The sequence below is a fragment of the Acinonyx jubatus genome, chromosome C1, assembly GCF_027475565.1.
Source record: "Acinonyx jubatus isolate Ajub_Pintada_27869175 chromosome C1, VMU_Ajub_asm_v1.0, whole genome shotgun sequence".
NCBI classification, from domain to species: domain Eukaryota; kingdom Metazoa; phylum Chordata; class Mammalia; order Carnivora; family Felidae; genus Acinonyx; species Acinonyx jubatus.
The window spans coordinates 218,010,595-218,038,589 of NC_069381.1; the positions used below are offsets into that span (position 1 = coordinate 218,010,595).

Below are 27,995 nucleotides of genomic sequence, written 5' to 3' on the forward strand. Positions count from 1 at the left end.
GGCGGGGCCCAGAGCAGGATCGGAGGGACGCCGGTGCGCAGGCTCAGTCGGCCGTGGCTCTGGCGGCGCAAGGCCTGCGGCGGCGGCGGCGGCGGCAGCGGCGGGACGGGGACGCGGACGTGAGTGCGTGCGCGCGGCCGCGAGTGCGTGCGCGCGGCCGCCGGGGGTCTCTGGCTGAAGGGCCGCGAGTCGGGGCGGCGGGCTGGGGGCGTCGCGCGCCGAGGCCGTTCTCGAGTGCGAGCCCGCCGGGTTACGTGCCGTCACGTGGGTGCGCGGGCCCGACTCCCGGCCGCGGCTCGAGCCCGCGCGCTCGTTCTTCGGCCCCTGGCGGTGGCGCGCGTGCCGCGGGGAGGCTCGGAGAGGCGCGCTCATTTTCCCCAGGTCGCACAGCGCTGGTGAACCCCGCGGGCAGTGCTGGCCCGCGCGCCGGTTCAGGTTGTCTGAGCTCCAGAAGAGGGGCGCGTCCCCGTCCCCTGTCCCCTCGCCTGGGTAGGTCTGGGGGCTCCCTGTACACGTCGAAAGTCGCCTGCAGCTCGGCTGGCAGCCGGAGAAGCTTCCCTACCCCGCCCTTTCCTTTGCTACACTTTTTACACTTGGTAACGTACACGTACGACATAAAACGTACCATTCCAACCATTGTCAGTTGTACTCAGTGGCTTCCATCCTTTTCGTGTCTTCAGTCCTGGTTTAGTCCTGAAGGGCGAGGGGGCCAAAAGACAGCTTTGTGACGGCAAATGTCAGACTGTCAGAGGGTGGCGCAGCTGGCTCCCAGCCAGGTGTGCAGCTCAGGGCATTCCCGAGAGGGGGGTCCTGCAGGAAAACAGCCCGGGTCAGGATCGAGGGCAGCGCCCCTGCTCTCGGACCGTCTCCCCGCTGGACAGCAGGTCTGTTCCTGGGCCTGGCCCGGACTTGGACGCCTCCGGCTCCTCTCCGGGCAGGTGCTTGTCTCTTCCCAGGTCCTAGTGTTTCAGAGTCACAGGTCCCATCCCTTGCTTTTGTAGGACAAGGGCGATGGCACCCCATCTGGTGCAGCCTGGGTGGCGCTTCTGGCGGCAGGCGGCGTGCACTCTGGGAGCCTCTGTGCAGCACAGGACATGGGCAGGGGTGTCCAGGATCCCCAGGCTGGGCAGCCCGTGGGGAGCCACGGCCACCAGCCCCCGGGTCTACAGAAGTGGCTTTTCCACGTCCCCCCGGGCCCCGGAGGTGATGCTGACCCGGGAGCGCTACCCTGTGAGGCGGCTGCCATTCTCCGTGGTGTCTGGGGAAGACCTGGCAGCCTTTGAACGCATCGTCCCCGGCAGGGTCATCACAGACCCAGAGGTGCTGGAGGCTTCAAATGTGGACTGGCTTCGAACCGTCCGAGGTGAGTGAGGGTCTGTGCACACGGTGTCCCTGAAGGGGACGGCGGTGTGCGCTAGCAGTGAGAGGAGAGACGACAGCACTGAGCTCCGGGTAGAGGACCACGGGGTGACTGTCACATATGCCTTCTTTTTTTTTATTTTTTATTTTTATTTTTATTTTTACTTTTTGAGAGAGAGAGAGAGACCGAGCACGAACAGGGGAAGGGGCAGAGAGAGAGGGGGACACAGAATCCGAAGCAGGCTCCAGGCTCCGAGCTGTCAGCACAGAGCCCGACGCGGGGCTTGAACCCACGAACCGTGAGATCATGACCTGAGCTGAAGTCAGACCTTTAACCACCTAAGACACGCAGGTGCCCCCACGTAGCCTTTCTTACACTGAAGAAAAGCTGTATTGTGGTTTTAAAGTGTTCTGAGAACAAAATTCATAGAGGTTTATTGGTGGTATGTGACATCTGCGAATAAAAGCAGTGTCCCCTGGCTGCTCTGAGGGGGGTGTGCCGGTCCCTGCAGCTGCCCTAACAGCCACACACTGGGCGGTTTACAGCAGGATGTAGTCTGTCTGATCAAGGCGTGGGCAGGGCCGTGCTCCCTCTGAGGCCCTGGCGCAGGCTCCTTCCTGCCTTGTCCAGCTCTTGGTGGCCCCGGGCGTCCCTGGGTTGTGACAGCTTCCGTAGGTCTCCGGCTCCATCCTCACGTGGCTTCTTCCCGTGTGTGTCTGTGTCTCAGGTCTCCCTCTGCTTCTCTTGTAAGGACCCCTGTCATCCCCCAAATCCAGGATGATTTCGTCTCTAGATCCTTGGTCTAATTACGTGTGCAAACACCCTTACCCAGATGAGGTCAGGTGCACAGGTTCTGAGGGACAGGACATGGACACTCTGCCCCTGGCATGTCACTGGGACAAGGTGTGGGGCTGCTGTTTGGCCACCCCTGCCTCCCTCCTCTCACCACACCTGTCTGCACCAGCACATGCCTGGGCACCTGCTTGGTGGTTCTCGTCCGTCCAGACCCAGCACACCCTTCCCACGAGAAAGAATTTGTAAGTCTCTTCTCTCCTGAAATGTTTTCAGCGGTAACGTAACCCGTCTACTCAGACAGTGATCAAAACCCATCACGACGTCCTTGCTGTAGTATTGAAGAGACCTAGGAGACAACCAGTTTACAACGAAGTAATGTATTTGTTTATAGTTTTTTATTTTTTCAAATGTTTGTTTATTTTTGAGACACACACACACACACACACACACACACACACACACACAGAGCATGAGTAGGGACGGGGCAGAGAGAGAGGGAGACACAGAATCCGAAGCAGGCTCTAGGCTCTGAGCTGTCAGCACAGAGCCCATCTTGGGGCTCGAACTCACGAACCGTGAGATCACAACCTGAGCCGAAGTCTGACACCCAAGTGACTGAGCCCCCCAGGTGCCCCATGAAGTAATGTATTGATTTCTGCTGTGTTGGTTTGATCTCTCCTCTTTCATTCTTGATTTTATGTATTTGGGTCCTTTCCCTTTTTGATCAAACTGGCTAGGGATTTATCAATTTTGTTAATTCTTTCAAAGAACCAGCTTCTGGTTTCATTGATCTGTTCTTCTGGGGGGTTTTTTTGTTTGTTTTTTTTGGGGGGTTTAGATAGCATTGATTTCTGCCCTAACCTTTATTATTTCCTGTCTTCTGCTGGTTTGGGGTTTTATTTGCTGCTCTTTTTCCAGCTCTTTAAGGCGTAAGGTTAGGTTGTGTATCTTTCTTCCTTCTTTAGGAAGGCCTGGGTTGCTATATACCGAAGTAACGTATTTAAATACGTAATGCCTGGATTGGCTAGGCAGCCCTGTCCTCAGGCTGGGCCTGGACTTAGCCCCTGCAAGGGCTGTGCTATTGGTGGGAAGAACTCCGAGGAGGGTCCACAGCAGCTGGGAAATGCTGTGCGTCTTGAACCGGTGCGTGGTCTTGAGCGAGTGGGATTAGGGTGTGGGCTCAGGCAACGTAGGCGCCTCCTGTGAGGAGGCCGGAGACACAGGAAGTCCTTGGCCTGTTCTTTACGGGCCAAGTGCCTGAGAGTGGCAGGGCTCCCAGCCCCACCCTGCCTGCTAAGTGGGGACCCCACAGGGCTGATGTGGCCCCACCGAGAGCCCCTCACCCGCACAGGGTCTGCAGGCTCACGTGCACTGCTCCTGGAAACAGGACAGAGCGCTGTCCACCTCGGGCTCAGCCGGGCCAGGCCCCCGTCCGGCTTGGCACCGCTGCCTGGCTGGCCCTTGGCCAGATGGACCTGAGCTCCACTGCCCGTAAACGGGGGATGGGCTCCCACCTTGGAGGTAAGAACCCAGTGTGCTTGGTGCTCGAGGCTTGGGGTGTCTTCCTTCCGGGCCTCCAGAGCAGGTGGAAACGGTGCCTGGGATGGAGACCATGTGCCTCCCCAACCTGGGCAAGGGCGGGCTGTCCCCTGGGGGCCCTTCCTAGGAGCCTCACGCTGGATGGCCTGTCCGCCTGCAAGGCTGCACATCGTGTGTGCCTGCGTGGGGGACCCCCCGCTGCCGAGACCCTGACCCGGGAGGCTGGCACTGTAGCCAGCCCACCTCCGAGCGTCCACGCGGTGGGTGTCCGCTGAAATAGTTTGTTGAATTTTTCTTGAAATAGCCCTTGACGTGGCTTTCTTTGGGGGAGAAAGCAGCTCTAAACTAAACTACACTTTAACATTTTAATCTTGGAGTTGTGTAGAAGTTACAGCTAGTAAATGCTGATTAGGGCTTCGTGATTCTTTTTTAAAGGTTTATTTATTGTGAGAGAGAGCATGCACGCAGGGGAGGGGTGGGGGGAAGAGGGAGAGAGAGAGAGTCCCAAGCAGGTTCCATGGTGTCAGTGCAGAGCCCAATGCAGGGCTCGAATCCGTGACGGTGAGATCATGATCTGAGCTGAAATCAAGAGCTGGACACTTAACTGACTGAACTACCCCAGCACCCCAGAGCTTCATAATTTTTTAAAGCATAGTCTTTATTTGAAATGGAAGCTGTCATTAAATATCTCGCCCAAACATTAGGTCACTTGTTCAGAGGTGAACCCCAGAGATTTAGTGAGCGCCTCACCGAGTGCGGGTCTGGGGGTCCCAAATGTGAAGACATACAGGAGGCTGACCTGAGGGACAGGGGCACGAACGGGGTGGGCTGCACGCCAGGTGGCCGTGAGGGCCCGGGAGGCCAGCACAGGCGGTTTTCTCGGGGCTTCGGGAAGCCACCCACAAGGGTGTTCTGGGGCCGGAATCGCCAGTGCAAAGCCCTTGGCAAGGCCACGCTTGGTGTGTTTGTGGGGTCGTGAGACCTGTGTGCAGCTGCGGTGGGTTGGGGAGGGGAGGGGAGGTCAGAGAGCAAGGGGCTAAGTCGTCGAGACCTCTAGGGCCGTGTGGGTCCTGGCTTCTCCCCCGAGCTGATGGGGAGCTACTAGGAGGCCCTGGGAAGAGAGGGGCCCGTGGCCTGACCGTGGCTGCCGCGTGGGGCACAGGCTTCCACGGCCTAGTCAGGGAAGCCCAGAGGACAGCGTGAGTCTTCGAGGGGCCGCCAGGAGAGATGGGCTTGGGTGCCAGGTGTGCGTGTGGAAAGAAGAGTCCCGGGTTTGCTGATGGCCAGCTGGGAGCCCTCGGGGCCATGTCTGTTGTGGGGCAGTTGGGAGCCCTGAGGTCTGTCTGCTGTGGTGGGTGACGTGCGTTCGCGGAGGGCGGTCTCCCACACCTGGGACGGGCCGTGGGCCAGGTGGGTGCCTTCCGTCCCGCAAGCCCGGTGGCATCCAGAGTGCGGGAGAGGAGCCAGCTTCTGCCAGGGAGTCGGGATGGTGGAAGGAGAAGGTGGCAGGAAGGCTCAGAAGCCGCAGGAAACGGCTGCCCCAGCGAGAACTTGGGCTGACCGTGGCACTCTGCTGGGTGAGGGCACTGCTGGCAGACGGCGGGCTGCATGCTGTGCTGCCCTGACCTGTGTGCAGCTTTTGCTGGCTTGGGCAATTCTGGGGCCTCTTCCACTCAGACACCCTTTCCTGCAGTCCTGGGCCATGTCCCCAGCCGTGTCTTTGATGATTTTCTGTTCTCTCTGTGGGTGCCTGCTGTTGACATATTAGAGCATTTCCTCTCCCATTAGGAGGTAAATGTCCTGAGAACGGGACATCTTGCCTGTTTTCATTCTCTGTGCCCTCAGCAGGCCCCGACACACAGGGTGGGCACACAGACACCGTTGGGATCCCAGCAGTAGGTGACTGAAGCCTGCAGGGTCTTCACGGGTGACCAGGGTCCTGGGACTGTGCTGTCCCAAAAGATCAGGGCTGGAGGGCAGACATGGTTTGTTTGATGACAATCGAATGAGAAGGGGCTTTCAGAATCCCGGACGTGACCCCGGCACAGAGGATGCCAAGACGGCAGCCCCACGGATCTGGCGTCGATGAAGGCCTTCGCTGAGCTCAGCCGGTTGTGGCTCTCAACGGACGGAGGGATTTGCAGACGTGCAGGCTGAACAGCTAAACGGAGCGAAAAAGCACACGCATCTTACAGATACAGAGCTCACGGCCTTGGTGGATGAGACTAACATGTTACGAAGGTGTAGGAACCATGTGTCTTCTCCAATTCAAGGAGGTAACTCACAACAATGAGCTCCTAGAGAAACAGAAAATAGAAAAAAGAATGAAAGAATTAGAACAGAAAAGAATCCTCCCTGAGCGGAGTGTGAAGGAAGCTGAGGACAGTGTCTGGGAGGTGCTGATGGCACGGAGGGCCCAGGTGGAAGGCTCTGGGGGAGCTTGCTACCCCCTCCCGTTGCCGGCATGGGCAGAGGGGCCCACATGGGGAAACACCATCTCTTCTGCCCTGATGGGCACTTTATTTGGATGATTTGGTAATCCTGTGTTTCCTCCATCACCCTGATCCCCTTTCGGATCCTGGCTCTGCCCGCCACCCCTGCTCAGGGCACTCTTCTCCCCGGGGCGGGGGGGGGGGGGGATGTTGAGTCACGAACTCCCTGGAGGGGGACAGTGGGAGCCGGGCGGGTAGGGGAGCTCTGCCCAAGCCTACTACTAGTTATGCTGGTTGGACCAAGGAAAGGTGTCTGTTCCCCACCCACTCTGCTTCCTCTAGCCCAAGGATGAGAGCGGATGGCCAGAAGGGCCGAGGGTTTCAGCCTCTACTCCTCCCTGTCCCATCCCCTCCAGAGCTTTGGCTCTGTTCCCTCTGCAGCGAAGCCTTTCCTGCTTTCCCCCTTTCTGTTCCTCTCAGTGAAGCCCTCAACCCGTGAGTCTCCACACAGATAAGGAAGAAAGGAGACAGGGACACAGCTGAATTTAAGTGAACCTTGGTGGCAGTCTGCCTGAAGATGCCTTCCTGGGTTCCTCCCACACGTTCCGAGAGAAAACGCGGAAATAAGCCAGCAGCACCTCCACGGCTGCCTCCCTCTGGCCTGTGTCATCAGGTGGTCCCCGCAATCCCAGGGTCTCCTGGAGCCTTGGGGCAGTGGTGTGCCGGAGCTGGCCTGTCCTGGCTCTGGACAGCCAGTTATCAAACAGTTGTTAGAGGGGCACCTGGGTGGCTCAGTCGGTTAAGCATCCAACTCTTGATCTCAGCTCAGGTCCTCATCTCAGGGTCGAGAGGTCACGCCCTGTGTTTGCTCCACACTAGGCATGAGGCCTACTTTAAAAAAACTCTTAGAATTTTGTTGCAGACCAGTTGTAAAACACAGCCATTACTAAAAATTAAGTTACATAGATATATAATTAAATTACGTTTAAAACAAGGATAATAAAGGGTGCCTGGGGGGCTCAGTCAGTTAAGCGTCTGACTTCGGCTTGGGTCATGATCTCACAGCTTGTTAGTTCGAGCCCCACGTCGGGCTGTGTGCTGACAGCTCGGAGCCTGGAGCCTGCTTTGGATTCTGTGTCTCCCTCTCTCTCTGCCCCTCCCTTGCTCGAGCTCTGTCAGCCCCTCTCTCAAAAATAAAAAATAAAATAAAATAAAATAAAACAAGGATAATAAATATTCAGAACTTACTTTTTCCTGGGGCTCCTGGGTGGCTCCGTCAGTTGAGCGTCCTCTTGACTTCGGCTCAGGTCGTGATCCCAGGGTTGTGGGACTGAGCCCCTCATCTGGCTCCATGCCGAATGAGGAGCCTGCTTGGGATTCTCTCCCCCTCTGCCCCTCTCCCCTATGTGTGCCTGAGTTCCCTCAAGAAAACAAAAGAAACAAACAAAACCCAAAAACTTACTCCTTCCTAAAAAAAAAGTAAGATAAAAGCTACAGCCAGATGGTGAGGCTCCGTGAAAAGTCACTGATGGGAGGATCCCGTGTGAAGCGTGCCTCCTGCCTTCTGAAGCTCCCTCGCCTACTTTCGTACTTTTAACAAAGTCAAAGGGGCAGAGAGGAGCTTGACCATCTGGGGGAGGCAGTGGTCAGGAACACCGATGGGCTGGCCTGGAGGGGCTCCTGCCGCCACATCTGGGCGTCAGACCAGTCACGGCAGCAGAGGGCTGGTGTGTAAGCTGGTGCATCCAGTAAGAGCCCACGAGGCCTCACGGATATGTTCGAATAAGTATGTGAGAGGGAAGGGCAGCCCCTCTGTGGGTGGAAAGTCAGCTAATAATGGCAGGTGGAGGGATGGACGAGGGATGGACTGAGCCTCTTCTGGCAGACTGTCCCCGAGCTCGCACTGGCGGTGGAGGTGTGGACAGCGATGGGAGACTTGGAGTCTCAAGTGTCTCCGCATGAGAGAGTTACAGTTAGGGAATCACGAGCCTGGCGGGCGCCCCTTGCCCTGGGTCCGGGCCTGGACGTGGATGCGGGGGTCTCCCCCACCCCCCTGCGGGCTGAGACGGGACCCATTTTTGACACCCCGCTCTCGTCCTTGAGGTTTGTGGGCTTGTTGGTAACGGTGCCCTGAGGGTCGCCCCCCAGAGGAGCGTCGCTCAGAGGGTACACTGACACTGCCCTCCGTGTGTGACGTGCTCCTTGGCGTTGCAGGGAGCAGCGTGCTGCTGCTGAGGCCGCGGACGACAGAGGAGGTGTCCCACATCCTCAGGTATGGAGCCCGCCCCGGGCAGGGGCCTCACCCGCGGACTGGAGCTGAGTGGGGCGGGGTGGGGGGGGGCAGTTGCGGACATCAGGCGGCGGATTGGCCTTGCCGTGCAAATGGCGTCTTTGATGGCTTTATGTCAGTAAACCATCATGCCTGTTCTAGAACAGTTGGAAAACATAGACAACCATAAAGGAAAATATTGCAAAAGCAACCAGTGTTTTCCCTCCAGAAGTAACCGCCGATGACATTCTGTTTCATCTGCCTTGGTGTGGTTTCTGACTGTTACCGACTGTGTCTGTCATGTGACACCTTCTCCCCCTGCCCTGTTTGGCCGTGTCCACGCCTGTTTCTAGATGCTAATTATTCTCCCACGCCGTTTTTGAGATTGGAGTGTAATCGACGTGCAGTGTCCTGTTGGCCTGTGGGGGATGACACCGTGGTTTGATAGTTTTACCCGTTAGCAGGTGGTCTTGTGACTACATGTGGTCCCCATAAGGTCCCTGCGGCGTTCCTGACTTGCCGTGGGTGCCTCCTTCCCGGGACCGATGTACGTTATAACCGTGACCTTGTGCCTCTGCATCTGCGCCCCCCCAGCTGGCAGCCTTCTGTCCTCCGTGGGCCTGTTTCTGTTCGTTTGGTTTTCTGGGTTCCACATGTGAGATCATACAGTGTTTGCTTTCCTGCGTCTGACTCACTTCGTGTCGTGCCCCCAGCGCGGACTCTTCCACGCCATGTCCAGTGCGTGAGGGGGTGCACCCCACAGTGCTCTGCAGCTCACTGGCCTCCCGGAGCTGCCAGAGAGCACGCAGCGGGGCCGTGCACCTTTACACTCACGTAACTGCGGCTTCGGAATGGCCTCCGTGAGCGCACGTGGGCCCACGCACACTCACCGTCAGCCCACCGCGGGGGGCTCTCCACCTGCCAGGGCGGCCCACGTGATGTGCGTGCGCGGACTGCCTCCCGAGGGCAGGTGCGCTCCTTCTGCAAAGCCACACCCTTATGGGCCCTCCGCTTAGGCCTTTGTGGAGTTGGAGCCTGGCCGTGGACGAAGTGCCACCGTGACATGGACGTGTGTGGAGCGTGGTGGGGTGGGGGGAAAGGAGCCCGGGGGCTGGGAACTGAGTGGCTCTTGGGGAGCAGCAGGGGTGCAGCTGGCACTGGCGCTTTGTCCGAAGAGGGGCGCCCTCGCGTGCCACCCTGTCTGGCATCTGGGAAAGTGCCAGCCTCGCGCTCCGTGCAGTCTGTGACAGACACGGGCCTCCTCAGACTCGTCCCACGTGGGGACCCAGGAGGCTCCCCCATCTGGGCTGCGGCCAACAAGAGAGGGTACGGAAGCGAGGTTTAGTGGCCTCACAGCCAGGTGTTGGCCTGCGTGCTGTTCTGCAGGGATGACGCTGTGCGTGACGGGGGGCCCTGATGCCCCCTGTGCATGTCTCAGGCACTGTCACGAGAGGAACCTGGCCGTGAACCCGCAGGGGGGAAACACAGGCATGGTGGGGGGCAGCGTGCCCGTCTTCGATGAGATCATCTTGTCCACCGCCCTGATGAACCAGGTCATCAGCTTCCATGACATGTCCGGTAAGCCTACCCTGCCCGGGGTGCCTTGATTGCCGGCCTGCGGCGGGGCCCCGGGGGCTCCCGCTCTGTGTGCCCGGCCCTCTGGGTGTGTGTGTGCCCTGGGGAGTCATTCAGCTGGTCACTCGGGGGCCTGTGCTGGGGGTTCGTGGTGAAGGGGAGGGCCGTGCGTCCCTGTGACCCTGGCATTTTTCTGGCCAAGATGGCCCTGTCTGCCCTTGTGGATGCGGTGCCCCGTCTGAGGCACGAGCCAGCGTGCAGACCCTTCCCGCCCAGCAGCCCCAGTGGCCCGGTGGCTCGTCTGTCCAGCAGGACACATCTGTGGTGGGGGCCCTGGGCACAGCACCCGTCCTGCTCCCTGCCGGCAGCACCCAAAGCACAAACTGTCGTCAGGTTCGTCACATGTCCCTGGTGGGGGTCCCCTGCCAGCCAGGGACCCCCTCCTGAGAGCACTGCTCTCTCTCGTCCCTCCCACACGAGGGTGAGCGTACATGAGGGTTTTCTTCTCTGGTTTGGGGGGACATACACCTTTTCCTTGCCTGGATTCTGTGGGGGGATGGCTCTCGGGTGGCTGACCCCTGTGGCCCCCCCCCCCCCCCCGCCACGAGTCCTTGCTCCTGTGGGGCCGGGAGCCTCCCCCCGCCCCCCCCCGCCCTGAGTTACCTCCTCCCGCCCGGCAGGGACCCTGGTGTGCCAGGCGGGCTGTGTCCTGGAGGATCTCAGCCGTCACGTGGAGGAGAGGGGCTTCGTCATGCCCCTGGACCTGGGGGCCAAGGGCAGCTGCCACATCGGGGGAAATGTGGCCACCAATGCAGGTGGCCTGCGGTTTCTGCGCTACGGCTCACTTCATGGGACCGTCCTAGGCCTGGAAGTGGTGAGCTGGGGGGCGCCGTCCGCCGTCCTGTGTCCCCCCGGCCCTCCTGGCCGTCTCCCAGCACGGACTGTGCTCCCCTGTGAGGTCCGCGGGAGCCCCGTCCTGGCTGGGCTGCTGGGCCGCTCTGCAGGTTGCAGGGACAGCTGGGGTGGTGCAGGGTGAGGTCGAGACACGGGGCGGGGGGGGGGGGTGGGCCCGATGCCACCTCAGCTGCACCTGGCTGCGCCCCCTTCTCTGCCTCCCTCGGGGGTCTGCTGGCTTTGGGGGAATGAGTCTTTCCTTCAGCCTGATTAAGTAACTCTGGGCCCCGCATTCCTGAACACTCCGGGGTGTGGTGGGGTGGGGGGGCCCATGCCTGGCTCTGCTTTCTGAGGCGGTGCTGGGCTGCAGCAACCCCCCCCACCCCCCCGCCCCACAGAGCATTGCGGTGGGAGGGGAGGGACACCTGCTGGGACCGAGGGCTGAGCCTGCTTCTTTCGCCCATTAGGTTCTCGCGGACGGCACGGTCCTGAACTGCCTGAGCACCCTGCGGAAGGACAACACGGGCTACGATCTGAAGCAGCTCTTCATCGGGTCCGAGGGCACGCTGGGGGTCATCACGGCTGTGTCCATCTTGTGTCCGCCCAAGCCCAGGGCTGTGAGCGTGGCTTTCCTCAGTAGGTGGGCCGGCCGCCGGGTGGACGGCTCAGAGCCGCGCCTCCTCCGGCTGCCCTGCCCTTGGTGCAGGGGTGGGGGCCCTTCGGGAGGCCACTCCTGCCTCTCCCAGCTTCGCTGTCTGTTCCCAGAGGAGTCAGGACCTGGCCTTCTTGGTTCTGGAGCGGACCCTGTCCTGTCTTGGTGCAGAGCACACTTTATTCTGTAACACAACTGGGGCTTTGCTTGTCTCTTCCATCCGTTTGGTCCGCTGTTTAAGTAGCTTATGCTGGAAGATGCTGGGGGAGATCGTGTCATTTCTTGTGTGTTCATTACTGTGGGGGAATCAGTCACGCCTGTGGGGACGCACCGCCTGCCCTGTCGCTGCTCGTCCCCGTCGGCTCGCAGCATGCCTCCTACGTCGGGCCTTCCACCTGGGACACACTCCTCGTGACGCGTCCTCTGTCCCCCGCTGTGTCCGCAGTGACTTCGTCCCTCCCCCCCCCCGTGACGACACTGTCACTGGTCCACAAGCACGTTGGGTTTGTTTTTGTTCCTCCTGTCGAGCGTCACTGCGTGGCCTGTGGCTCGTGCTGGTGGTCACGGGGAGGCCTGCTGCCCTCTGCCACTGTGGCTTCCGGGGACTCTGGCGCTCTGTTCTGTGGTCACTTTAAAGGTCTTCTTTTTGTCTTTGGTCTTCTGTGATTTGAGGCGCGTTGTGTGTGGGTCTCGTGAGCTTCCTGCACCTGTGGTTGATGTCTCACCAGTTCTAGAAGATTCCTGTCTTCCTGTCCCTCAGGGCTGTCACTGAACCCACGACACAACTTTCCAGTGTGTGCTCTCGCTCTGCTGTGTTTTCCACCCTTTCACACTCCTGTCGCGTCTGGGCAGTCTCTTCCCGTCTGATCTCCATTTATGAGTGCTCCCGTCGCGGTGCTCCACGTGCTGCCAAACCCCCACGTGCCCTGTCGTCCCCGCCGTGGCACCTCCATGTGCTCCTTGGATGTGTGCAGAGCAGGCACCTGCCAGCCTCGCGCTGTGCAGGACACACTTCCCCGCCCCCCGCAGACTCTCCCTGCCTCACCTCTGAAAGGCCGCGTGCATCCCACCCCTCCTGCCGCAGGGTCGCCTCCGGCCGCCGGCAGGCGAGCTACCCGGGCCTGTGCTGGGCCTGGCTGTGTCTTGAAGCCCCAGATGAATTTCCCACAGAAAGCCGAGTGCTGGTTGTGGGAAGAGAGCTACAACGAAGCCGTTCCCAACCACTAGCCCTGCGTTCTCATTACGTCTCGGCCCCTCTGCTTCCCACCACCTTCCCGAGGCTGCCCAGCTCGCCCAGCGCCCTCCCCTGGGGTTGGGGTCGGCGCGGCCGCGGTAAGGGGGGACGGGGTGGGTGTCGGGGGCCGTGGGCTCTGGGGCCTGAGGCTCTGACCCTTTGCAGGTTGTCCGGGCTTCTCTGAGGTCCTGCAGACCTTCAGCACCTGCAAGGGGCTGCTGGGTGAGATCCTGTCCGCGTACGAGTTCATGGATGCCGAGTGCATGTGGCTGGTCACGCATCACCTTCGCCTCGCCAGCCCGGTGCAAGGTACTGACCCCAGCTGGTGGGCGGCACCCCCTCCGGGCCCTGGGTCGCAGGGGAGGCTCGCAGGCCATCAGTCCTGCCCACAACCTGGGAAGGTGTGGCAGGAACCTGGACAGGTCGGTGTGTCTGTGGCCCCGGCGTCGCCACAACTGGCTGAGTGCAGAATTCCTTTACGCGCGTTTTAAATGCGCCCCCAGTGCGGGTCCCGTCGGTGCTGCCTGTTGTGCCAGAGCGCCGGGGCCTTTGAGAACCCAGGTGCACTCGTCAGAAATGCTTCTCTTCGACTCAGAGGGGTATCTGTCCGTGACAGATCCCAGCCGGTTCATTCCAGACCAGCACACAGGACGCCGATACCACGTTGCAGAAAGTGTCTGTGCCTCGGAACCTGTAGATCCTGGTATTTTCACCTCTGAGATCTGCCCTAACAGATGGTGGCACTGCAAGGCCACAGGGCTGGTTCTGGCGAGGGCCCTCGTCCTGGCTTGCAGATGGCCCGGAGCTCTGTGCTCATGTGGCCTTTCCTGGTGGTGGTGGTGGTGGGGTTCCTGGTGCCCCTCCCTCTTCTTATGAGGGCACCAGCCCTGTGGGGTCAGGGCCCCACTCTTATGACCTAAGTTAGCTTTAATTACCTCCCAAAAGGCCCCGTCTCTAAATATAGTCATGTTGGGGGTGGGTTAGGGCTTCACTGTGGGAATTTGGGGGACACAACTTAGTTCAAAATAGTCATAAATATGGAAAGATCTTTATGCTCTAAATTTTAAAAGTTCATCAATTAATGATTTAATTTTGAGAGAGAGAGAGGGCACGCATGGAGGGGCCAGGAAGCAGGGAGAGAATCCCAAGCAAGCCCCATGTTGTTAGCGCAGAGCGTGATGCAGGGCTTGAACCCATGAACGTTGAGATCATGACCTGAGCCAGAGTTGGACGCTCAACTGACTGAGCCACCGAAGGGCCCCTAAGACTCCTTTCATAATCATGTTTTACTTTTGTAATTGGAAAAGGAGCCAATAGAAATGTAAAAGCTCTCCGTGTTTTCTATGACGTGTGAGAAATTTAAGAGCAGAATGTGCATTTCAGCGTGGAAAAAGCCACTCTCTGGAAAACACTGTTCTGTTTACAGTAGGACCAACTTGTTGTGTTTTCCTGGAAGGGCAATGTAGTACTGAAGGAAAAGACGGTTCAGTGAGTTTATTTGTGATTTCAACAAGTGTAAAGATAAACTTACAGTAGCCTTGAAAAAACGAGCTTAACGTTTTCTTATAGTTACTAACGTACCTTTTTTTAAACTTCAAAAAAGATATCTTCGGTAAAAGGTACGCGTTTTTCTTTTTTGAGAGAGAGAGATCATGGGTGTGTATATACAGGGAAGAGGGGCAGAGGGAGAGGGAGAGAGAGAATCTCAACCAGGCTCCGTGCTGAGTGTGGAACCTGATGTGGGGCTTGACCCCATGACTCTGGGAACATGACCTGAGTTGAAATTAAGGCTCCCCTGATCCCCCCATCTCTCCTTTAGCCCGTAGCCTCCCCACCGTGTGTGGGTTTGTAAGAGGGGCCCCATCCAGGCGCCAGTGCTGAGGGTTTCATGGTGTCATGTGGTTGTTCATGTGTTTCTGGGGAGCGTGGTCTCTCTTCCACTGAAAGACCTGTTTTTTGTTTATTTTATTTTATGATTATTTTTACAAGTTTATTGTTTTTAGTGATCTCTACACCCAGCGTGGATTGAGCTCAACCCCACGGTCCAGAGTCACGTGCTCCTCGACTGAGCCCCCCAGGCGCCCCATGAAAGACCTGTTTTTATTTATTTTTTAATAATTTTTTTAATATTTATTTTTTTGAGAGAGGGAGAGAGTGCAAGCAGGGGTGGGGCAGAGAGAGAGGGAGGCACAGAATCCCAAGCAGCTCCAGGTCCTGAGCTGTCAGCACAGAGCCTGATATGGGGCTCGAACCCATGAGGTGTGAGATCGTGACCCAAACTGAAGTGGGACACTTACCCGACTTGCCCCCCAGGCGCGCTGAAGGACCTATTTCTAAACTGAGCAGAGGCTTCCTGCTGTGTGAGCTGCCTGCCCGATGGCCCCACAGGGCTGTCGGAGATGCTCAGCCCAGGCCCATCCTGACTGTCTGTCTGCCGGCCTCGCCTCTGCTCATCCTGCTTTCTGTGCCTTCCAGAGAGTCCCTTCTATGTTCTGATCGAGACCTCAGGCTCCAGAGCAGGCCATGATGCTGAGAAGCTGAATGACTTCCTGGAGCAGGTGCTGAGCTCCGGCCTGGTGACGGATGGGACCGTGGCCACAGACCACATGAAAGTCAAGGTGCGTGTGCTGCTGGCCCCTCCCTGCTTCTGTCGTGCTGAACTGGTGCAGGACGTCTGCACGGTGCCGTGTGTCTGGCTCAGGGTGTGCGCTGTCCGGATGTGGGCAGGTGTCCCTCGCTCTCTGGAAGCACACTTTTGGGTCTCTGTCTTTATCGGTCGTATTCTATGTTATTTTATTTTATTTTTTAAATGTTTTATTTATTTTTGAAAGAGCACAAGTGGAGGAGGGACAGAGAGAGGAGGACAGAGGATCTGAAGCAGGCTCTGCGCTGACAGCAGCGAGGCCGATGTGGGGCTTGAACTCGTGAATCGTGAGATCATGACCTGAGCTGAAGTTGGACGCTCAGCAGACTGAGCCACTCAGGTGTCCCTATCATCAGTATCTTAAACAAAAGCAGAAAGATGGGGCGCCTAGGTGGCTCAGTCCGGTTGAAAGTCTGACTTTGGCTCAGGGCACGATCTCCCGGTTCGTGAGTTCAAGCCCCGCGTCGGGCTCTGTGCCGACAGCTCGGAGCCTGGAGCCTGCTTCGGATTCTGTGTCGCCCTCTCTCTCTGCCCCTCCCCTACACCTTCTCTCTCTCTCTCTCTCTCTCTCTCTCTCTCTCTCTCTCTCTGTCTCACAAAAATAAATAAACATTAAAAAAAAAGGCAGAAAGAGCTGCCGGGGGACATGGGAAGGTGTGCCTGGAACTGAGCCAGTCTCAAGGGCTACACTTTCCTAGGAGAGGGCATTGATGTTGCCACCAGAGATCGTTCGGCTCTGAGGCCAAAGGAGGGAGAAGGAAGCCATGGCTGTGGGAGCCATCGTCACCGTTACCGTCACTGGGGAACTGGGGTGCTGTGTGCCGTCCTCCCCAATTTGTGCTCCGTGGTCCCTGGGGCGCTGTGTGGGAGCAGCCGCGGGAGCGGGGTGGTGGGAGGGCTGGGGCTGACCAGGGGCGGGGGCAGAGGCCGTGCAGGTGAGTGGGGCGGGTCTCAGGCTGGCCCTTATGGTCTGCTCGGTGGGTTCCTTTCTCCGCCTTATCGCTGAACCTTTCTCTTCAGTTATTTGTATGTTTAGCAAAGGGGTCAGACGTCAGTGCCTCAGCCCCTCTGCTGACGAAGGGTCTCAGGGCACTTGACCGTCTTCCCGCCTCTATGGCCCCATCGTCTCCACTGGGTGATGTCACCACTGAGGGAGACCCAGGCAGGGGCGTCTTGTGCTTCCCCCGCAGTGTCATGCAGCCAGCGCCAGTGCAGGAAACGTGGGCAAATCCTTCAGTCTCCGGATCGGCTTGGTGCTGTTCTCTGCCTGCCGACAGGCATATTTGTTTCCTTTCTGGTGTTTCCACGCCCTTACTTCTTCCTGAATGCAGTGTCCGTCCGTGGTGGGAGTGCAGGCCCCAGGGCTGTGAGAATAGAGGCTCCCACCCTATCCTGCACAAGCGGGCATTTCCGCTCCGCCGACCGAGGCTTGAGCAGTAGGAGGACAGCGGGAAAGCCAGTGCTCCCTGCTTCTGCTCAGAGCGAGTCCCGAGAGCCGGCCGCTGGGGTGGGGTCGCCGCTCCTCCTGTGGGGGCAGCGGCCACGGGGCTGCCACGTGTGCCCACACTGGTCCCTGCCCCGTCTGGACTGCTGGCTTCACAGCCGTGTTCTCACACGGAGGAGCTGGGCAGTGCCGGGTGGGCAGGGCACGACACGGGGGTGGGGGGGACGTCCCCACAGGGGCATTTGAGCAAAGATAGGACAGAGACAGGAGCGGTCCTCCAGGGCCCTGAGGTGGGTGGGCAGGGTGGGGCAGGCGGGGGGGGGGGGGAGGGCAGGTCTGTGGCCACGGAAGGGTGTGGTGGGTGTGAATGGAGGAGCCCGTGGGCAGCCGGACTGCCCCGCAGTGCTCCAGCTCGCGGTCCAGCAGCATAGTGGGCTGTGTGGGGTCATTGCCGGGTTCTGTGCGTGTGAGGCAGGTGGTGGTGGGAGCTGCTGAGGGTCGGAGGCAGAGTGACCTCGGAGTGACCCCTACCGCCGATGACAGAATTGGGGAGGCTGGGACACTGTCTGGTGGTGAGGGGTCCGGGGTGGTGAGGGGTCCACGGGAGTGAGGGGTTGTTGTTCTTCTTTTGGGGGTGGTCCTGGCACTGTGATCATGTGAAAAAGCCAGGGCACGAGTCCTTACTTGTAGAAATTTTGCCATGACGCTTCCTGGATCCGGGGGACATGTGGAGGGCAGGACAGCGACCACCCTGCAGCCGAGCGATGGCCTGCTTGGCGCTGTCTGTCCTCTGCTCCATCGTGAGGACTTCAGGTGTCCCTGGTGACAGGTCAGCAAGCCTAGGCAGTGACCCATGGACGGATTTATCTGGAAGGGCAGTGATGTGATGGGTCCCCCACAGCCCGCGTATCCCTGTGGCCCTGTCCCCTCCGTCTGCAGGGTCTTCCCTGTCCCAACCCTGCCTTCACTTGGCTCCTTGCCTGCCGGTAGCCCCAACCAGCTCCCACCCTGTCACCTGCAGTGTCCTCGAGCGAGCCATGGCCATGTTCTGGGGCCCCATCTGGTACTGGCTCTTGGATCAAATCCCTGTGCCTATCACCACAAGAACGCTTCCGTCACCCAGAAAGTTCCCTCATGACTGTCCCAGTCCCCCCAGGCCCCAGCATTTTGACTGCCATCAGCATAGACACCCTTCGTGGCGGCCCTTGACTCTGCCTGTTTTCTGTCCATCCTAGGCGCTATGGGCCCTCAGGGAGAGGATCTCGGAGGCGCTGAGCCGGGATGGCTACGTGTACAAGTATGACCTATCCCTGCCCACCGAGAGGCTCTACGACCTTGTGACTGACCTGCGCGCGCGCCTCGGCCCGCGGGCCAAGCACGTGGTGGGCTACGGCCACCTGGGTGAGCTGCGCCGGGGTCAGCAGTGACGGGGGAACCTGGGACCTGGGAGAACCCTAATTGTCTTCATGGATCTTTGGGTATTTTGGAAAGGACCTGGTTTGTGGTTCGGAGGCAGGGTGTGTGGTGCCCGCTGGTGGCCCCCAGAGTGGGCGGGGGGGGGGGGGAGGTTGTCCAGCGTCAAGGACGGTGAGAATGGCCAGGGGCTGGGTGCAGCCACCACCCACACCCCCGTGGCGCTGTCCGCGTGGCTCAGACTCTCCCTCGTGAAGGAGAGGACCCGAGAGCATGATGACCTCGCAGTGGGGACCATTTCTTCATCAGGACGCAGATGTGTAAACCACAGGAGGGAGGGGCTGCTAACTCGGACCACTCTCCGGTTTGTCAGACCATTGAATGGGAACGCTGGCGGGCAAAGGCACGGGGCTCGCACACCTAGCGTTCAGGGAGGAAGCCTGGAGGAAGCTCCGTCCTCGCGGTGGGCTCCCAAAGGGGGGCTGGGGGACGGGCACGGAGGGCATCTTGACCTAGGGCCTGGGGCAAGGACGTGCAGCTGGAGCCCCCGGACCAGAGCCCGCTCCTCGAGGGGCACTGACAGTGGCTCCTGCCGCCGATGGAGATGGAGCCGGGCCCCCACTCTGTGAGTCGAGGCGGGTGTTGAATTTGCGGAAAGCTGCTTCTGTGTCTGCAGATGCGACCCGGGCATGGTTTCCTGTGGTCGTGGGGTGGTGCACCCTAGACCCCCTCCTGCAGGGGGGCTGTGACCCGCGGGTGAGCCCGGCTCGGCCCGGCCCTCTGCGCCCTGCGTGGTCCACGTGCCTCTGTTCTGCACGGGGTTCTTCCAGTGGCCTTCCGGGCCTGGCCATCCTGTAAGGTCCCTTCGCTGTGTCCGAGCTGGGCGTTGGCCTCTCCCTCTGGGCCCAGCATGGTCTGAGTGGTTGGTGTTACCGCCTCCTTGACTGTCCCCTGGGAGCTGGCAGTGAAGTTTCAGGGCCGGAGGCATATTGTGTTTTGGGCGGCGGGGGGCTGAGCGCGGACCCGTGTCCTTACCAGCCGTGGGGCCGTCCTGGCTGAGTGCTCTTGCCAAGTTTGCTTTCTGGGAGTTTGTCCGTTTCTTGTAAATCTCAGCCGTGTTGGCACAAAGTTGTTGATCCCCCTCCTGCTCCTCTGTCGGGTCAGCCCTCGTTTCTTTTCTAGCATAAGTATTTAGGTTTCTCTCTGCGCACCAGTCTCGCGGACCCCAGGGGTGACTGTCTTAAGTAGTGTCTCTGTGTGTGGTCCTGTCAGACTCCACGTGATGTCTGAGGGTCTGTGAGGCCGGCACCTGCTCACGCCGGCCCAGGAGCCCCGGCGTCTGTGTGCTCGGCCAGGAGGGTGCGCCAGGGAGCCAGAGTCAGGCGCTTTGTGCCGCCTGCTGGGCATCTGGGCTCCCGGCTCCGCTGCTGCCCGCCAGCCCTCCTCGCCCTCTCCTGCCCTTTGGTTTCTGGGCTGCCTGTCGTCCTGACCTCGGCCCCGGGCTCCGGGGAGTGGACAGGGCGGAGGGCGAGGCCGGCCCTACTCGGCTCTGAGAGCCTCCTCTGTGGACGCTGGCCAGCCTCCCTCGTACTTTCTGATTCCTGTTCTCTTTTCTCTGACCCGTCAGTTAGGCAGAAATGTGTTTATAAATTCCCAAACGTACAAGAGTTTTCTAGCTGTTGTTAAAATTTCTGACTTGTTGTTTGTTGCATAGAAGCCTGCGAGCCTGGTCACACCGTGTGTGCCCCTCGGGTAGTGGCCCGGCTTCCTGACATTTCCCGAGTCCTTGTGGAGAGCGTGTTCTCTGTGGTCAGGGGGCCAGTGTTTGTGCACACAGACCTGCTGTGTGAGCGCTGGGTCGTGCCTGGGTGCTGCGTACTGAGTGGGGGTTAGAAAGCCTCACAGCGGCCGCAGGCTCTGTCGCTCTGTGAGTGGTGAAGATGGAGGGAGGTCACATCGGTCATTCTGGTAGGTGGGCTCTTTTGTCACGACAGGCTCTTCTGGGCCCCGGAATCGCTCTGTCCTGGGAGCCTGCCTTGACTGATACTGTGCAGTGACACAGGCTTCCTTGCATTTAGTTGTTTTCCTGACACGATGTGTTTCTTCCCAGGACTTTCGACCGTTTTCCTTCCTTATGGCTTAGACGTGTCTAGTAGGTGACAAGGAGTTGGGGCTTCTTTGTTACACAGTTTGCCACTTGTTGTCTTATTTTATTTTATTTTGTTTATTATTACTATTTTTTTGTTTTTCAATGCTGAAAACCTTGTGGGTTTATTTTTATTTTTTATTTTATTTTTAAAAATTTTGTTTATTTATTTTACTATTTTTTAATATAACTTATTGTCAAGTTGGCTAATATACAGTGTTTACAGGGTGCTCTTGGTTTTGGGGTTTGATTCTCATGGTTCATCGCTTACATACAACACCCAGTGCTCATCCCAACAGGTGCCTCCTCAATGCCCATCACCCACCCTCCCCTCTCCCCCACCCCCCATCCACCTTCAGTTTGTTCTCTGTATTTTAGAGTCTCTTATGTTTTGCCTCCCTCCCTCTCTGTATCTATTTTTTTCCCTTCCCCTCCCCCATGGTCTTCTGTTCAGTTTCTCAAGATCCACATATGAGTGAAAACATACGATGTCTGTCCTTCTCTGACTGACTTATTTCACTTAGCATGATATCTCCCAGTTCCATCCACGTTGCTGCAAATGGCCAGATTTCATTCTTTCTCATTGCCATGTAGTATTCCATTGTATATATAAGCCACAATTTCTTTATCCATTCATCAGTTGATGGACATTTAGGCTCTTTCCATAATTTGGCTATTGTTAAAGCGCTGCTGTAAACATTGGGGTAAATGTGCCCCTGTGCATCGGCACTCCTGTATCCCTTGGGTAAATTCCTAGCAGTGCTATTGCTGGGTCATAGGGTAGATCTAGTTTTAATTTTTTGAGGAACCTCCATACTGTTTTCCAGAGTGGCTGCACCAGCTTGCATTTCCACCAACAATGCAAAAGATACCTCTTTCTCCGCATCCTTGCCAACATCTGTTTTGCCTGAGTTGTTAATTTTAGCCACCCTGACTGGTGTGAGGTGGTATCTCAGTGTGGCTTTGATTTGTATTTCCCTGATGATGAGCGGTGTTGAACATCTTTTTATGTGTCTGTTGGCCATCTGGATGTCTTCTTTGGAGAAGTGTCTATTCAGGTCTTCTGCCCATTTCTTCACTGGATTATTTGTTTTTCGGGTGTGGAGTTTGATAAGTTCTTTATAGATTTTGGATACCTACCCTTTATCTGATATGTCATTTACAAATATCTTCCCATCGCATCGGTGGCCTTTTAGTTTTGTTGATTGTTTCCTTTGCTGTGCAGAAGCTTTTTATCTTGGTGAGGTCCCAATAGATCATGTTTGCTTTTGTTTCCGTTGCCTCTGGAGACATGTGGAGTAAGAAATTGCTGCGGCAGAGGTCAAACAGGTTGTTGCCTGTTTTCTCCTCTAGGGTTTTGATAGGTCTCATCTAGATTTTAGTCCCTACTACGAAGTTGTAATCATCAAGACAGTATGGTACTGGCACAAAAACAGACACATAGATCAACAGAACAGAATAGAGAACCCAGAATTGGACCCACAGATGTGTGGCCAACTAATCTTTGACAAAGCAGGAAAGAGTATCCAGTGAAATGAAGACAGTCTCTTCAGCAAGTGGTGCCGGGAAAACTGGACAGCGACATGCAGAAGAATGAACCTGGACCACTTTCTGACACGAGACACACAAATAAACGTTCGTTGCTTTTAAACTCGAGCATGTTGTTTACTCCATGGAGGGGAGAGAAAGCGTAGCTGTCCCCTCTGCCCTCCTAGGTTCTTGGGCTGGGCCTGAACGTTAGACCATGCAGGTTCACTGGCTGTGCATCGGGCCTACGCCAGGGAGGCTCAGCGGTGAGTGGCTCAGGCGGTTAGAACCGGGGCTTATGCAGCATCGTGACAAAGGATACTGCGTCTTTAGAGAGGTCCCAGGCAAGGCAGGCGACTTTGGCCTTCTGACGGCAAAGTGCGGGGACGTGGGCGTGCACACCGGGCACTGGAGGGACGGCGGGCTCGCCGCGCAGACCCCTGCGGTCCGGTTGGCCGGTCAGGGCCCACGGCCGCCCGGGGCTTGGCTCTCCTTTCCGGGGGCGGGGCCACACCCTGGCCTGTGTGTGTCTTGCTCTCAGCAGACGGGGAGGGCAGAGAGCTTTTCTTGGATCTGCTCGTTCTCAGTTTTCTTCGGCTCAGAGTGGCCCTTCTGCTGCCGTCACTCACGTTGCTGGAGCCGCTGGGCTCCAGGACTCCCACTCTTACTGTGGGCCTCCCGTCCTGCGTTTCTCTTCTCTAACTTACTGCCTTCTCTTGCCTACTCTGTTTCCTCGTTTGAACCTGTCCCACTTATAAATTAGGGAATCGTGTGTGTGTGTCTGTTCTCTGTACCAGCCTCAGATGCCACGTGCATCCTTAGCTTATCAGAGTTTGAAGTCGATCAGTGTCATTATTCTCCTCCTTCTAAACACGATGGAGTGGTTAATTCTGTGTCGATGTGGCTAGGCTGCGGCCAAACACCAGCCCCAATGTCACCGTGAAGGTGTTTTTTGGATAATGCTAATATTTAAATCAGCAGTAAGCAGAGCAGATTACTCTCCGTAATGTGGCTGGGCCCCGTCTAATCAGTTGAGGGCCTTGGAGAGACTGAGGTCCCCAGAGGAGGAGGGACTTCTGCCTCCACACCGCCTTTGGACCCAAGCTGCCTGCTGGCCCGCCCCGCCAGGCCCCTCAGTTGTGTGACCCCCTCCCTTCAGACCTCGCTCCCCATCTGTGTGTGGGCCCACACCCTGTCAGCTCTGCTTCTCCGAGATCCCCGACTGACACGGTGCAAAGACCTTGAGACCCGTGACTTTCATTGTCATTGTCCTCTCCTGGTTCACGCACAGTTTCTTGGGGTCTGTTTCAGTTTTCTTTTCTGAGGAAAGAGATGATGTTATCTCGTGTGCTCCGTGTTTGTCCGGGCTCAGCCGGCCTGCGGTCCTTCTTCAGTCTTGTGTCACAGCCTCTCCCCGAATCTCAGCTTTGAGTGTCCACTAGTGTGGGGCAGTGGGTGACAGAAATCACAGATTGTATTTGCCTGACAATGTATTGATTTTGTTGTGAAGGTCTTTTCCAGTGGACTCACACACCCACGTCTGGTTGACGGCTCCGTCCTGTCTGCAGGGTGAAGGCGTCCTGCCGTCTGTGACTCGCGTGTTGTTGCAAAGTCAGCTCCCCGTGAGAATGCTGCCCTCCCCCCACAAAGGGAGTCTGTTGTGTTCTCTTTCCCTTTGTCTTTGGGGTGCTTTGGGGTCATTGGTCTGTCTGGGTGAACGTTTGCACGTCCTGCCTGCAGTCTTTTGGGCTCTGGTTTTAGAAATTGCACTCCCCTTCTCTCTTCACATCTGACTCCCTGTGTCCCCCGGTCTCCTGGCTCTGACTCCTCCGTGTCCCCCCCATGTCCCCCAGTGTCCCTGGGGCTGCAGCCTGTGGTCCCTGTGTCCCCTGCTGTCCCCAGCTCTGACCGGTGCTGCATCAAGCTCCCATGTTTGATTCACGTTCTCATTAATCTCTTGCCGTGAGTCGTGTGCCTTGAAGCCATTCATTGACTGTTATGTTTCAGTGATTCGTAGTTTCTGTTTCTAGAAAATTGACTTAGATATTTAAGAACTTCGCCTGGTCAGTGTTTTATACTCTTTATGTCTTACTTTTTATCTCTTTATACTTTTTTATCTCTTACTCTTAACATATGACACGTTTGTGTTCAGTTTCCGGAAGTTACAGTGTCAGAAGTCTGTGCCTTGTTCTCTGCTGGCTCCTGCTCATGGTGGTTGCTTCCTTGTGTGCAGGTCATTTTTGTTGTGGGCTCCTGTATTTAGGGCTTTGTGGGAATTATTTGGGTGACTTCCTTGTGCAGGGAGAAGGAGTGGGGGTGGGGACCCAGGTCCCTGAGCTGGAACCTCTTTAATCTTCGCGTTCTTAGCTCAAGGTCCGCGGGAGCACTGAGGTGGTGTGAATTCTGGCTGTGGCCGAGCATACCCGGGCAGTGTGCGTGGACCGGCTTTCCCGGGCAGCTCCCTGGTGGGGCTCTGGTGCCTTTGCCCTGAGTGTGTCCGTGGGACCACTTTGGTGGGAGAGGGTACCTGCTCTGCTCCCTACCCCTGACAGACCCGGAGGGAGGGAGGTGGGGCGTGAGAAGCTCTGGGTCATCGGTCCGAGGCCGCAGCCCTGCCCCCTGCGCCCCCTGTGCTGCCTGGGGTTTGCTGCTCTAGCCTCTAGGGGCCCCTCCTGCTGGCGCCCCGGCTCCCTGTGTCTCAGGGTGGGCGGCAACCCTCCCTGGACCCCACGCACCGTCTGCTCTGCTCGGCCCTTTCCACCTTCCTGACCTCCGAGTCTGGGACGGGGGCCTCCTGTTCTGCGCATCTGCGGTGGCTCCCATGCTGGCTTTGCATGGCGGTCACACCAGCAAATGAACGTTTACCTCCTGGGTGAGGGCCTCATGGCGGGCAAGTCTGCCTCCCTCCTGCCTCTGGGCGCTGGCGGCTGCTCTGTGTTGTCCCTTTCCTCCCCTCAGCCCCACGGATGTGGGCGCACCAGGCTCTCCTCCGGCCAGACTGCAGCCCCCTCTCCTGCCCCCATTGTCTCGGGTTAATCCTGTGTCTCGTCGTTGCTTTGGGACCCCCAACGGGGGTGCGTGTGGGCAGAGGCAGAGCCAGGGCGCATCTGTATGTCTCATTGAGGCCAGAGAGCGCTGGGCCCCAGCAGACCTGAGGGGGAGGCTGGGAGCCAGGACTCTGTGGCGGGCGTTGGCTGGGCGGGGATGGGGTTTTCCTGGCACCGTGGGAGAAGTGGGTCTGGGGACCGCCACAGGTGCTGTCACCAGCTGGATGGGTGGTCAGTGACTCTTGGCTGGGGGCCCTCAGAGAGGGCCACGAGGACAGAGGGAAGGACTCGGAGAGACCTCCCAGAAGACAGGAGCGGTCACCAGCAGGCCACTTCTGTCACTGCAGGTCAGCGGCCAGTGGCGTAAGGGCAGGAAGCAGGCGTGAGGGCAGGAGCAGGACTGGGGGTACCAAGGAAGGGGTCTCAGCCTGCCCTGCCTGACCCAGCGCCCCTGTCCTTGCAGGGGATGGGAACCTGCACCTCAACGTGACGTCAGAGGCCTTCAGCCCTTCGGTGCTGGGCGCCCTGGAGCCCTATGTGTACGAGTGGACGGCCGAGCAGCGGGGCAGCGTCAGCGCAGAGCACGGCCTGGGCTTCAAGAAGAGGGGCGTCCTCGGCTACAGCAAGCCGCCCGAGGCCCTGCGGCTCATGCAGCAGCTCAAGGCCCTCTTGGACCCCAAGGGCATCCTGAACCCCTACAAGACGCTACCTGCCCAGGCCTGACGAGGCCTGCCGGGGCCAGTGGGAGACATGGGAGGGGCCTTGGTCCTGTCCTGGTCTTGCTGTCCTGGTCGCAGTGGGCCTGCCGGGCTGGCTGGGGGCGGGGTGGGGGCCGGGTGGGGGTGGGGTGGGGGCAGGTCCCTCCCGGCTGTGCTGCTCAGCCTCTGTGCGGGCGCCCTCCGGCCCTCTGCAGGTTGGGAGACGGCCTCCTGCTGCATGTGCCGGGCAGGCCGGTGGGCGAGCAGTTCTGCCCACTCCGGAGACCGGCTGCAGCTGTGGGAGGGGACGTGGGTGGTCCTGTCCCCCATGTGGCGTGAGCCCCCGGCAGAGGTGATGAGCTCTGTGTGGGGTCCATCCCGGGTCACCAGGGTCACCTTTGAGCCAGAGTGACAGGGATGGTCTCCACCCTGGAAGGCATCGTTCCTCCATTTTCTGGAAGGTCTGTGCATTGGCAAGACCGTTGTCAGAGGTCAGCCATTAGTATTTTGTCTCGGTGGCTTGCTGTGATGTGTCTGGTCTTCTGCATCAAAGATCGGTGAGGCCAGGGGCCAGGCCCGGGTACGCTGCTTCCGCGGCCCTGGCCTGATAGTTGCTGTTGCCCTGGGGCCTCCTGGGGCTGTGGAGGTCTGAGGTTGGGTATGTTTTCGCTTTCTGGCCGTCATGAACTTCCAGTAAAAATGGGAATTAATCACGACACTCTCCTTGTTTCTTTTACTGGAAAATAATCTCATAAAGGCTGCGGTGAGGTGCCTCTGTGTGCCCTGTTCCCTAAGTGCTGGAACATGGGGGCCGACAGAGTGACCCCAGGCCTGACCCCTTCCCCTGTCCTCATCGCTCTGAGTAACCTAAGACCCCGCCTCCTGGGCCCATGGGCTTGGCCTCACGTGGGTTTCCTAAGTTGTCAGATGGAATCAGTTCATGTTAGTGACATACAGTGAGGGCTTTGTGGCTCCAAAATGACTTTCAGGGATGGTCGTATGACTAAGCAGCTTCACTGTGAGAATTAAAATAATGCACGAAAGGGGCGCCTGGGTGGCTCAGTCGGTTGGGTGTCCGACTTTGGCTCAGGTCATGATCTCATAGTCCATGAGTTCGAGCCCCGTGTTGGGCTCTGTGCTGACAGCTCAGAGCCTGGAGCCTGCTTCGGATTCTGTGTCTCCCTCTCTCTCTGCGCCTCCCCTGCTCATGCTCTCTCTCTGTCTCAAAAGTAAATAAAAACACTTAAAAAAAATTAAAAAAATAATGCACAAAATATGAAAAGGCTTAAGATTTTAGGTGTTTTCTGCTAGTGTAGGGGTGGGGCTTTGAGAAGTGGCCCAATGACTGGGGGTCATAGGGAGCAGGTGGCAGGAGGAACCTCCCTGTCCCTGAGGATGAGCTGGCCCTCAGATGTCAGAATGGGAAGTGGTGCACCTTTGGCCCCGTGGTTCACTCGTGGGGCCCGCCCTGCACAATTCACAATTCACAATCCACAGACAGGCCTCTGCACACACGGTGCACACATGCATACATGTGGACACACACATACACAGGCACCCATCTCCTGGTAGGTGGCCCACCTCCTCTGTCCCCAACTGCTCCCGCCTGCTCTCTGCCAGGATTGATTGGCTTATGTATTTATTTTTTATTTAAGTTTATTTTTGAGAAAGCAGGGGAGAGGCAGAGAGGGAGGGAGAGAATCCCAGGCAGGCTCCCCACTCTCAGTTTAGAGCATATGTGGGGCTTGAACCCACGAACCATGAGACCATGACCTGAACCGAAACCAGGAGTCAGACATTTAAGCGACTGAGCCCCCCAGGTGCCCCACCTGCCAGGATTTAAGACGAGAGTTCCCTTCCGCACTGGTGGCCTCGCCTGGGTTCTGGTGCCTGACCGGGCCTGGCGCCCTGGGCCACTCCAGCTGTCGAGTTACCCCTCCTGCCCTGCCAGCCCCAAGAGCCAGCCCTGACCCTGTGGCCGTGGCCACCGTCCCATGCCCCTGGCTGGGTGCCCACGGGCAGCTGAGGCTTCCACCACACAGGACAGATCCATGGGTGCTTGATGGCATGACGGAGCTGACCCTGCTCTGTCCCCACCCGTCTGGGGTCAGCTGGTAGACCTGCTCAGGTCATGGTCTCACAGTTCTTGGGCTCAGCCTTCGACCCTCTGCAGCCAGGTGTGCAGCTGGCACGTTTCTCCCTGTTTCTGGGCTGGAGGCTGGGGCTGCTTTGCCCGGCAGCCTGGGTGGGGGAGGTGGCAGGGACCGGGCTGCGGGAGAGAGGCCTGTGCTAGGCATTTCCTGCCCGTGTTACCCAGTGGCGGTGG

At 58.1% G+C, this 27,995-nt stretch overlaps 1 protein-coding gene across 6 annotated transcripts; it reads left to right on the forward strand.

The window, feature by feature from the left end:
• Positions 1 to 26,385, forward strand: D2HGDH (D-2-hydroxyglutarate dehydrogenase). 6 transcript variants are annotated; one of them, XM_027045319.2, is made up of 11 exons: positions 1 to 119; positions 1,002 to 1,363; positions 8,341 to 8,398; positions 9,834 to 9,973; positions 10,651 to 10,844; positions 11,332 to 11,500; positions 12,916 to 13,059; positions 13,367 to 13,453; positions 15,226 to 15,368; positions 18,074 to 18,239; positions 25,435 to 26,385. In XM_027045319.2, exons 2-11 carry the CDS (start codon positions 1,012 to 1,014, stop codon positions 25,692 to 25,694), a joined length of 1,713 nt encoding a protein of 570 aa, XP_026901120.1. In that variant the 5' UTR covers positions 1 to 119; positions 1,002 to 1,011; the 3' UTR covers positions 25,695 to 26,385. The 6 variants fall into 6 exon arrangements, with proteins under 6 accessions (XP_026901120.1, XP_026901121.1, XP_026901154.1 ...); XM_027045320.2 differs by having other exon boundaries at positions 49 to 123; XM_027045342.2 differs by lacking the exon at positions 1 to 119 and adding an exon at positions 167 to 489.
• Positions 26,386 to 27,995: the final 1,610 nt, after the last annotated feature.